The sequence below is a fragment of the Salmo trutta genome, chromosome 14 (assembly GCF_901001165.1).
Source record: "Salmo trutta chromosome 14, fSalTru1.1, whole genome shotgun sequence".
NCBI classification, from domain to species: domain Eukaryota; kingdom Metazoa; phylum Chordata; class Actinopteri; order Salmoniformes; family Salmonidae; genus Salmo; species Salmo trutta.
In genome coordinates this window covers 46,530,332-46,542,115 of record NC_042970.1, presented here as the reverse complement: position 1 = coordinate 46,542,115, position 11,784 = coordinate 46,530,332, and the positions used below count along the sequence as shown (strand labels likewise).

Genomic DNA, 11,784 nt, shown 5'->3' with positions numbered 1-11,784 from the left:
AAATATTGATTTCTGAACTCTTCCTAAGTTAAACATTAGTATTGTGCTGTTTAAAAATGAATATGAACTTATTTTCTTTGCATTATTCCAGGGCTGACACCACTGCATCCTTTTTGTTATTTTGACCAGTTGTCATTTTCTGCAAATAAATGCTCTAAATGAAAATATTTTTATTTTGAATTTGGGAGAAATGTTGTCAGTAGTTTATAGAATAAAACAAAAACGTTAATTTTACCCAAACACATACCTATAAATAGTAAAACCATAGAAACTGATATTTGCAGTGGCCTCTTGTTTTTTTCTAGAGCTGTATGTATGCCCCCCAATACATTTATGCAGTTTAATACATCCACAGTGGGATTTGAACAGTTTTTTTACTGTTTATTGAAACATTTATTAATTATTGTATTTATTTACATTTCTAACATTGTTAAGCATTATCTAGTCCAAATATAGCATTATTCCACTATATGTATCCGTTTTGATCAGTTTCAATGGGGTACTTTTATTTTGAAGGCAAACCGAAAATTCCCCAATTGTGGCTAGCTTCACACATGTCCTTCGATTTATAAACACGCCTCCTCTGACACAATACGGAAGTAGACTGCTCATCAAAACATTAATCGCGACGAGCTGTTCATATCAAATTTGCAGGCCAATATTTTTGTCTTTCAGCTAACGCTAGAATGGCACAGGAATTTGTCGAAACTAAACTTAGAGGAGACAAAGTTACAATATTTCTCAAACCATCGTGCCCGTATTGCGTTACGGCCAAAGAGGTCATGACAAAGTACAAATTCAAAGCTGGGCATTTAGAATTTATTGATATCACTGGACGGAGCGATATGAGTAGTTTACAGGACTACTTTTTGGAGATAACTGGAGCTCGGACGGTAAGTGTCTTCATTCGGCTATCGCCAGTATTTCAATTCGTTATTCCTTTGTTGTTGTGGTGAGTGTAAAACTGCATGTAACTTTGTATCCAGACAATTGGGCGCGATCTCAAAGATGGCTGTCGTTCAAGTGATGATTTTTGAGAACAAAGAGTGCTTTTCGGTGAAGGAGTTCATGACAAGCGTAATATCTCGACGTCTCAATTTTTTTTGTATAGCAAAATACATACTGTAGTTAAAACAAATATGCGGACTATTGTAACGTTACATGTTGATTTTTTTTTTGTTTCAGTGTTATTTCGCGTTCAAAACAACTGGAAACTTGATGACGTAAATGATTTTCAGGTAGGAAAGTTGGAGTTCTAGCAAGAGGCCCGAGTTCACGAGTTGGAATTCCGAGTTGGATGGCCGTTCAAATCGATTTTTCCCAGTCGGAGCTCGTTTTTTCCGAGTTCCCAGTTGTTCTGAACGCGGCATAACAGTTCAATCGTCCATCGCAATGACTCAGCAATCCATGAACGCTGATTGGCTTGAAGCTCATCACATGTGAATGTATTCAGCTATTCCTATTAATTTACTATCCTTCATAATGGATTTTAGTAAAAGTGAGTCACCCAGTAAAATCCTACTAGAGTAAAAGTCTAAAAGTATTTGGTTTTAAATATACTTAAGTATCAAAGTGTGGTGCCTGGAAAACAACCTCTCACTCAATGTCAACAAAACAAAGGAGATGATCATGGACTTCAGGAAACAGCAGAGGGACCGCAGTGGAGAAGGTGGAACGCTTCAAGTTCCTTGCCATACACATCACTGGGACCAAGAGACTGAAAAACAGCTTCTATCTCAAGGCCATCCGACTGTTAAAGCCATCACTAGCACATTAGAGGCTGCTGCCTATAGGCATAGACTAGAAATAATTTCTTATATTAAGCAAACCAGGTGGCACCATTTTTTAAATATATATTTTTTTAATTTACAGATATCCAGGGGCACACTCCAACCCTCAGTCATAATTTACAAACAAAGCGTGTGTTTAGGGAGTGCCAGATCAGAGGCAGTAGGGATGACCAGGGATGTTCTCTTGATAAGTGTGTGAATTGGACCATTTTCCTGACCTGCTAAGCATTCAAAATGTAATGAGTACTTTTAGGTGTCCCTTAGAGGGAATGTATGGAGTAAAAAGTACATAATTTTCTTTAGGAATGTAGAGAAGTATAAAGTTGTCAAATATAAATAGTTTGTGTGTGTGTAGGTCCCGCGTGTGTTCATCGGTGAGGAGTGTGTGGGAGGGGGCAGTGATGTGGCAGATCTGGACGAAAGTGGGAAGCTGGAGGGGATGCTGCAGTCCATTGGCGCGCTGCAGTGACACACACTGCCCCAGGTATGTACACACACACACAAAAGGGAGTGAGGAGAGGGAGGCGCAAGGCAGGGGATTAGAGTTTGTAATGTAGAGAGCGAGATGTGACGGAGTAATGTGGCTCTTCAGCAAGCCTCCAGACTGGGAGAAGCTGAGGTGGTGTTTCAGGAGGCTAGAGAACAGATAGCTCCGGGACCAGAGAACCACGCCACCTGCTGGCCAAACAGGTCCTCCACAACCACCTTGACACATGTAACTAAGAATTTGTTCTTAACCGACTTGCCTAGTTAAATAAATAAAAACACAACACATAGCCAACGGGCCTAGATTTAAATAATATTTCTGTCCATTTAGGGGACCCGTTTTGGCTTATGAATGACCACAGAGGCAAAGGTATAGCCTCTTTTTAGGTCATAAGCTTCCACCAAGGTACAGAGAGCTATTCTCCTCCAGAAACGGACTAAAGAGTGTATGGTTTAGATTGTTGGTAGCCTCGATTCAGCCTTCCCTTTCAGAGCGAATGTGGGATTACGGAATCTGGCAACCCAAGATTAGATTGACGTTTGCGATGCATGTTAACAAGGCAGAAGGGAGTGAAGAGTGAAACGGAAGCATTTGTACCTGCAGCAAGGTATCCCTCGACCTCTCTGCTGGAGATCCCAACATACAGTATGTATCAATACACCAGTTGGCCTGTTAGTCACAGCTTGTGTTGTTGGCAACATTGACACAACCCGGGGAAAAAAGAATAAATGCACGTTACTCACACCAACATGTGACTTACTCTCCGTCACACGCACGTGGATGAGGTGAAATTGAAGATGTTAAGATTACGCCAGGTTGATTAATTTAGAGCTTATGCAGAGCCGTTAACTACACTCTAACATTTTCAACATAAGGGGTCATGAGTAATAAAGGGCATACCTCCCCATACACCCACAAAAAGCTTAGGAATGCAAGTAATTTGCTTGTGTGTTTTGTGGTTTATGAGGTTGAAATTGCTTCAAATAATTTTGTGTGTGTGTGTGTGTATAAATGTATGCAGTTTAAGTTCAAGCCAAACTCAACCAAGCTTCAGACTAAACTTCAACACATGACATGCTGTATGTGAATATGTATGTGCATTATTAATGCACACTAAGCAGTAACACACACACACGTGACAGAAGACATCTCGTGCCGAGCAGATGCATGTCAACGATTCAGTGGGCGACGTGCCAACGTGTTCTTCTAAAACATGTCTTTATTCCCAGCGACTCGGAGGTCACAACTATTACTGTACACGGCCATCCCCCGTGGCTAGAGGGCCACCAAACCAAACACCCCACACCCTCTAGTCTCCACATGCTGGGTGTATTACGCAGTTAGCTCTACTCCAGATGTTTTTAAAAAAACAAACACACAAAACACCCCCTGGTACAGACAGTACACGTTACAAAAATAGTCGCAGCACCGTCAAATTATAATCTCATGGCAAAAATGAGGTCAAACCAGAGGCGTTGTTTGGTTACGGTTTCAACGAACAGATCTAATAATTTGTTCACCTTTGGAAGGTGTGTATGTGGTGATTTAAGTCTCCAGGTGCCCCAATGCTGTTAACACTCTTAAGAGGATTTAGCATTACAGAATAACCCAATAAGACAGTCATGTAGGACCACTATGTACTCACAGTTATGTTGGCCTAGTCCCAAATCAACTCCTATAGCCCTAGGCACTTCTTGATGACCCATTAGACATAAAAAGAAGGGGACATTAAGTTGTGTGTAGGGTGTAGCCAATAACTTTATATATAGAATGGACAAAGCCATCAATCCCGTGACACCATTCATTCCTATGTGAAGACTCAACAGCGCATTGAATCCAAATGAAGTCGGTTAAGATGGCGTCTCATGGAGACATATGCGCTGTTTCAGCTACTCCAGGAAGTGATGTTGCAGGCGAGCTAAGTCCTGCCCCCTCTCATTGAGTACCTCAACTTGAAGGCCGACCGGGGTACCGCAGGCTGCCAATATTAGCAACTAAATTGTCCTTATAACTTCTGTGTGCGATTTTGAAAATAATCAGTTCAAGGACATCTGGTATATTAGAAGCATTTTTTTAAAAAATTAACATGAAAATTAACACGAAGATTTCCATTTACTCTAATGGGGATCCTGTTTCCTGCTACCAATGCATGCAGTACCATGGTTGACCTTGAACTTTTGTGGCTTCAATGAGAAGGGGTAGTCGTTTTCCCCTGGGTGTAGCGCCTTGGGTTGATTTGGGACTGTAGGATTCTGTGTCAAGCATAGATTAGATGCAGACATCCTCTATAGATGCACAATCCCGGGTCACGTTCATTAGATAGAAGACTCCAAAACGTTTTTGGATAAATTTCAGCATGTTCCTTTGAATGTTTCCCGGGCACATTTGTAAATTTGAGAACCTTCTCCGCTAAAAACCAAAATGTTCTCTCTCCTGTGTGGAGATGGACTGTCCATTCTCCATGGATACAGTTATTTGCCATGCCATTTTCATACAGTTATTCATTGGGCTATAGATACAGTCCTCCATGAACAGATAATGGTGGCTTTCCAGGTCATCTTTTTTGCATGTGCACAATGCCTGGATAAGGATTTACATATCAGAAACCACATTAGTATGATATAGAAATCTTATGAGCTATGCAGCCAGCGTGACTGCAAAAAGGACAAACCTGGAACATGGCCATTATTGATATTTATTTTTTTTCGCCCTGGTTTCCAGTGGAATTCAGCTGTCATTTGAAATTCTCCCTGGTTAAGTAAATCGGTAATTTTGTCCCAAGGACAGTCACGTGTCCTTGGGACAAGGAGTGCGTCAGTCTTTTATGTCACCTCCCGTAGACATCGCCTTTCGACCAGGCCTCTTCGACCTTTCAGCTCTGTGCTGAACCCTCTGGGTTTCCTCCCGAGCTGGTTAGCTTTCTGTCCCCCTTTTTCACTGTCCATTTGAGGCAGATGGCTCAATTATGTTCTGGTCTGTTTATAATGCCTTCTCTCGACTCCTCTCCCCCTCCTTTGTCTCTCGCCCCACACCTTCCTCTTCTCCTCTTCTCCTCTCACTACTTCTCCAGGGTGTGGCGGCGGGTGGGTGTCACATGACGAGGCAGCGGGACTTCTTGAGTTTGCGTCGGCGCTGCTGGTACTCGCTCAGTTCTTGAAGGTAACCCCGGGAAGGCCAACGCAGTCTCTCCACCTGTTCCCGCTCCTCCTCTGTCAACCAAGACAACAAAAAACAAGGTTGCCGTGACGATATCATGTCACCCCGCTCTCTCACACACATGGATGCACGCGCACACACACACACACACACAGTGCCAGTATTTCTTTTTATCCGTCATTGCCTAAACCAACATTTCTATGAAGCCATCATTAAGCCACATGCATGCTCTGCCTGCCTGATACACTTGTGTTTACACCCAAGAGCTGGACCAATGTGAATAATATTGTGTAGTACTATTTAGTCTTTGTATCGTGTATCACTTCACTTGTGCCCTTAAAGACCCGTCCATTTGACCTTAAATATGCACTGGTGTACGATGAAAACATTGTTAATGGAAATAAACCTGTTGTAGATGCTACTAAACCTGCCCTGTGTGCTTATTAACCAGTGTGTGCTTTATATATGTGTCATAACCAGGGATGAAGTGGCTTGACGAGCAGCAAGAAAGGTAAACGCTAACCATGCTAATTTAGCGTCATAGGTGTGCAAGCTCTATTTAGAAAATGTAAAGGTGTGTAAATGTTTTTTTTACATGCTATGACAATCCACTACATCCTCAATCAGAACTGCTTATTTGACCTGTAGTATTTCCCCTTCTTAATATGTGCGATCAAAACTAACATTATGCCTATATGGATTACACTTCACTACTTCCCTTTAACATACGGTCTACACAAAGCTGTCATTAAAATGTCATTAGCTTTCACAACAGCTGGCATCGGCTTTAGCGTGGGTTTTGCAACACCAGTCACACTTAGTGAGTTTGAGTTATCGATATGTCCAATAACCTGTCCTGTGTCTGATCTCTCACCTGAGAGCTCCAGGAAGTCGGGCTTGTGACTGAAGATTAGGTAGTTATTGGCTATGAAGTGGAGGAGCCATACATACAGCTGCTCTGCGTTGTGGCACTGTGAGAGAGAGAAAGAGGTAGGAGAGAGGGGAGGCGTCAGCTATTTGAGCAAAGATGTATTGTGTAACTGTTGAAGATTTAGAATATAAAGGGCAGAATAAATTAACACCAGCAATGACTTCCACACGGAAAATTACATTTTCCAACCCTGTGCATGTGCAATGTGCATGCATGCATATTCTCTGCTTTCCCTGCCTCCAGTGTTTTTAAACCATTGACCAGAAAGAACTGGATAGGTGACAGCACATTGGTGGGTTAATCCTTCACAGCGTATGGTACAAGTTGTTTCCTCAACCAAATCCTCTCAGGTTTGTGGTAAGGATCATAATTATTTAATCATACATTTTTTTTGTTGGCACTGAATATTAGAAACATTGAAACGTCAAGGGGTGCATCATCTGAATAGTCTGAAGTGACTTGTCTTCTCTCACTCTATACCTCCACTGAGTGGAACGCGATGTGGTGGATGCTACTGAAGATAAGCTATTTTGTGTCAGAACACACATACACTCTTGCTGAATCCAAAATCCTTCCCCTAGGCTTCTTACTTCTGTACATTCACCTTGACCATATTAAACAGACGTAGGGTATGTTACTTACATTTGTACCTCTATTTACTATGACGTGTTACATTACGAATAAAATAATGCTTATGATTACTTAACAAAAAGTAGGGCAGTTGGTTGGGGAGGATGGGTTGGCATATAACGTGACCGTCTAGCAACCCAAAGGTTGCATGTTCGTGTCGGGGACGACTGTAGCAATTTAGCTAACCCTTCCACTTAACCTTATTCTACTAACCTGCAATGTAAATTCTCCTAACCTGCTACGTTAGTTCTAACCTGCTGTGTTATCCACTAACGTTAGCCACAAATGCTAACGACATCCAATTTGTATGATATTGTATAACGTATGATACTATACGTCCTCCAATTCGAATGATGTTGTACGACCATGTATGATACTATACATCCTCCAATTCGTATGATATTGTTCGACCGGGTATGGCGTATCAAATTGTATTAGTCACATGCGACGAATACAACAGCTGTAGTACACCTTTCAGTGAAATGCTTACTTACGAGCCCCTAACCAACAATGCAGTTTAAAACGTATGGATAAGAATAAGAAATAAAAGTAACAAGTAATTAAAGAGCAGCAGTAAAATAACAATAGCGAGACTATATACAGGGGGGTACCGGAACAGAGTCAAAGTGCAGGGGCACCGGTTAGTTGAGGTAATATGTACATGTAGGTAGAGTTATTATGGCTTGGGGTTAGAAGCTGTTTAGAAGCCTCTTGGACCTAGACTTGGCCTTCCTTTTAGGCCTTCCTCTGACACCGCCTAGTATAGAGGTCCTGGATGGCAGGAAGCTTGGCCCCAGTGATGGCCGAGCAGTTGCCATACCAGGCAGTGATGCAACCAGTCAGGATGCTCTCGATGGTGCAGCTGCAGAACCTTTTGAGGATCTGAGGACCCATGCCAAATCTTTTCAGTCTCCTGAGGGGGAATAGGTTTTGTCGTGCCCTCTTCACAACTGTCTTGGTGTGCTTGGACCATGTTAGTTTGTTGGTGATGTGGACACCAGGGAACTTGAAGCTCTCAACCTGCTCCACTGCAGCCCTGTCGATGAGAATGGGGGCGTGCCCGGTCCTCTTTTTCCTATAGTCCACAATCATCTCCTTTGTTGTCTTGGCACCACATGGCCAGGTCTGACCTCCCCCTATAGGCTGTCTTGTCGTTGATCAGGCCTACCACTGTGTCATCGGCAAACTTCATGATGGTGTTGGAGTCATGCCTGGCCGTGCAGTCATGAGTGAACAGGGAGTACAGGAGGGGACTGAGCACGCATCCCTGAGGGGCCCCTGTGTTGAGGATCAGTGTGGCGGATGTGTTGTTACCTACCCTTACCACCTGGAGGCGGCCCGTCAGGAAGTCCAGGATTCAGTTGCAAAGGGAGGTGTTTAGTCCCAGGATCCTTAGCTTATTTATGTGCTTTGAGGGCACTATGGTGTTGAATGCCGAGCTGTAGTCAATGAATAGCATTCTCACATAGGTGTTCCTTTTGTCCAGGTGGGAAAGGGCAGTGTGGAGTGCAATCGAGATTTCATCATCTGTGGATCTGTTGGGGCGGTATGTAAATTGGGGTGAGTCTAGGGTTTCTGGGATAATGGTGTTGATGTGAGCCATGACCAGCCTTTCAAAGCACTTCATGGCTACAGACGTAAGTGCTACAGGTCGGTAGTCATTTAGGCAGGTTACCTTAGTGTTCTTTGGCACAGGCACTATGGTGGTCTGCTTAAAACATGTTGGTATTACAGACTCGGACACGGAGAGGTTGAAAATGTCAGCGAACACACTTTCCAATTGGTCAGCGCATGCTCGCAGTACACGTCCTGTTAATCCATCTGACCCTGCGGCCTTGTGAATGTTGACCTGTTTAAAGGTCTTACTCACATCGGCTGCGGAGAGCGTGATCGCACAGTCTTCCGGAACAGCTGATGCTCTCATGCACGTTCAGTGTTATTTTCCTCGAAGCGAGCATAGAAGTAGTTTAGCTCGTCTTGTAGGCTCGTGTCACTGGGCAGCTCTCGGCTGTGCTTCCCTTTGTAGTCTGTAATGGTTTGCAAGCTCTGCCACATCCGACGAGCGTCAGAGCCGGTGTAGTACGATTCGATCTTTGTCCTGTATTGATGCTTTGCCTGTTTGATGATTCGTCGGAGGGCATAGCGGGATTTCTAATAAGCTTCTGGGTTAAGAGTAACGCTCCTTTGAAAGTGGCAGCTGTAGCCTTTTAGCTCAGTTTGGATGTTGCCTGTAATCCATGGCTTATGGTTGGGGTATGTACGTACGGTCACTGTGGGGACGATGTCATTGATGCACTTATTGATGAAGCCAATGACAGATGTGGTGTACTCCTCAATGCAGGGGCGGAAATCCCGGGGGGACACGACCCCCCCCCCCCCCCCATCCTGGGAAAAATATGATTTGTCCCCCCCAATATATCACTGAAACATAACTATGTAATTTAAATAATATAAATAATACGCAATGAAAGCAATTGTGCTGATTTATAGACACTTAATCGCGCGTTTTTAAGTTTCAAAAGATTGCGACCCCCCCCCCCCCCCACCCTTTGCCTCACAATGGTTTGATCCACTGCCAGTTCCTTAGTTGGCAAGGTAACAGAGGGGTCGTGTCTACTGTCTGAAAGGCACTCAATGCACGTAACTGATGTGAGGTTCATCCAGTCAATCGCGCACACATACTAGCTGAATATGCAGAGCTAGCGCGCAAATATTAACTATTAAGCTAGCTAGTACCTATTCCATTTATGTGCCGTCGTCAAAGATGGAATCTTTGCTATCGTCAATTTATTCCAAGATCAGCATGCAGATGATGTAAGTTAGTGCTTCAAAGTCCCTGTGATAAGGTTAGTCCAAACTGAACAGAACTACACTCTCTTCTACCATTGTCTTAAATATATTTAATGGTCTTGTTGCAAAAGCTAAATTGTCGCAAGGGAACTTTTATTTTATTTGATTTCACCTTTTATTTAACCCGGGTAGCAAAGATTATAGCAAACACCACTGAAACGGAATTGGTGCTCGCTAGCTTTGCAAATCCAGCTATTGTTGGAAGCCAGCCAATATGAAACAAACTATTCAAATTACAAAAGGTTGCAGCATATGTTGTGTAAATGGTGAACTCATACAGCTGTCAACTCTTGTCATTTTAATCCGTTTCACATTTGCTAGCTACCTTTTAGATCGAAGCCCAAATAGAATGATAGAAGATGATAGAAGCCCATCTCCTACTGTAAATAACCTACACACTGTGTGTGTGTGTGTGTGTGTGTGTGTGTGTGTGTGTGTGTGTGTGTGTGTGTGTAGCCAGCCAGGTAGAAAAATGGCAGAAAAATAAAAGACGGACATCAGAGTATTTTTTTAGTACACCAAAACGCATAGTAAGAACCCTAGTAGCCTAATATCTCAAAGACTAGTTGATAAAATGTTCATAAGAAAGAAATGAAATTCTAATGGAAATGTTTCACAATGTCATTAGGCAGAGCAGGCAACAGATGGCACACAGACAGCAGAGTTGGGGACAGATATGCAGGGACAGACTGGCAGAGACAGGGAGTCTCCGGTAAGTTTGTTGAGTCTTTGTTTGGCAACATTATGAAAGGTTCTCAATTTTTTTGACTTGTAAAATAGGAACATAATTGGAAAATGCCATGGATACCCCCACTCTCAACTTAAACTGGTGACTGAACTAAGATTTGTTAAAGGCAATGGTATTGCTGTTGTGATTAGTTGTGTAGTTTTGGGTACCGGTAGTTAGGAGTACGGCAAACACCTTATTTCTTTGGTTCCTCAATATACATTTACCATATTACAATGTAGGCTATGTGTTACAGCACTACTTTTGGTGTCTCCCTCAGGAATTGCTCTTGAGAAAATTTCATGTAATTGTCCCCTCCAAAGTTGATATCAGATTTTCGCCCCTGCCTCAATGCCATTGGAGGAATCCCGAAACATATTCCAGTTTGTGCTAGCAAAACAGTCCTGTAGCTTAGCATCTGCTTCATCTGACCACTTTTTTTATTGATCTAGTCACTGGTGCTTCCTGCTTTAATGTTTGCTTGTAAGCAGGAATCAGGAGGATAGAATTATGGTCAGATTTGACAAATGGAGGGCGAGAGAGAGCTTTGTATGTGGAGTAAAGGTGGTGCAGAATTTTTTTCCCTCTGGTTGCATATTTAACATGCTGATAGAAATTTGGTAAAACTGATTTAAGTTTCCCTGCAATAAAGTCCCTGGCTACTAGGAGCGCCGCCTCTGGGTGGGCGTTTTCTTGTTTGCTTATGGCGGAATACAGCTTATTCAATGCTGTCTTAGTGCCAGCCTCTGTCTGTGGTGGTATGTAAACGGCTACGAAAATACAGATGAACACTCTCTAGGTAGATAGTGTGGTCTACAGCTTATCATGAGATACTCTACCTCAGGTGAGCAATAGCTTGAGACTTCCTTAGATATTGTGCACCAGCTGTTATTTACAAAAATACATAGTCCGCCGCCCCTTGTCTTACCAGACGCCGCTGTTTTATCCTGCCGGTACAGCGTATTACCAGCCAGCTGTATGTTGATAGTGTCGTCGTTCAGCCATGACTCCGTGAAGCATAAGATATTACAGTTGGTAGTTTACATGTCCAGTTGGTAGATTCATCTTCCCGCTTAGGTCATCTATTTTATTCTCCAAAGATTGCACATTTGCTAGCAGAATGGAAGGAAGTGGAGGTTTATTCGATCGCCTATAAATTCTCAGAAGGCAGCCCGCCCTCTGGACCCTTTTTCTCCACAGGCAAATCACGGGG

General features: G+C 42.9%; 2 protein-coding genes across 2 annotated transcripts in view; one reads left to right on the top strand and one right to left on the bottom strand.

The window, feature by feature from the left end:
• The first annotated feature begins 586 nt into the window (after positions 1-586).
• Positions 587-5,855, top strand: glrx (glutaredoxin (thioltransferase)). The gene is made up of 3 exons (XM_029776165.1): positions 587-893; positions 2,146-2,274; positions 5,348-5,855. Exons 1-2 carry the CDS (start codon positions 687-689, stop codon positions 2,257-2,259), a joined length of 321 nt encoding a protein of 106 aa, XP_029632025.1. The 5' UTR covers positions 587-686; the 3' UTR covers positions 2,260-2,274; positions 5,348-5,855.
• The window catches only part of LOC115208255 (rho-related BTB domain-containing protein 3), a 36,412-nt gene continuing 28,106 nt past the window's right edge, over positions 3,479-11,784 (bottom strand). The window contains exons 11-12 of the mRNA XM_029776166.1: positions 6,308-6,404; positions 3,479-5,486 (exon numbers count right to left, since the gene is read on the bottom strand). Of these exons, the coding sequence (XP_029632026.1) occupies positions 5,368-5,486; positions 6,308-6,404 (216 nt within the window). The 3' untranslated portion in view covers positions 3,479-5,367. The remainder of the gene's footprint in view (positions 5,487-6,307; positions 6,405-11,784) is intronic.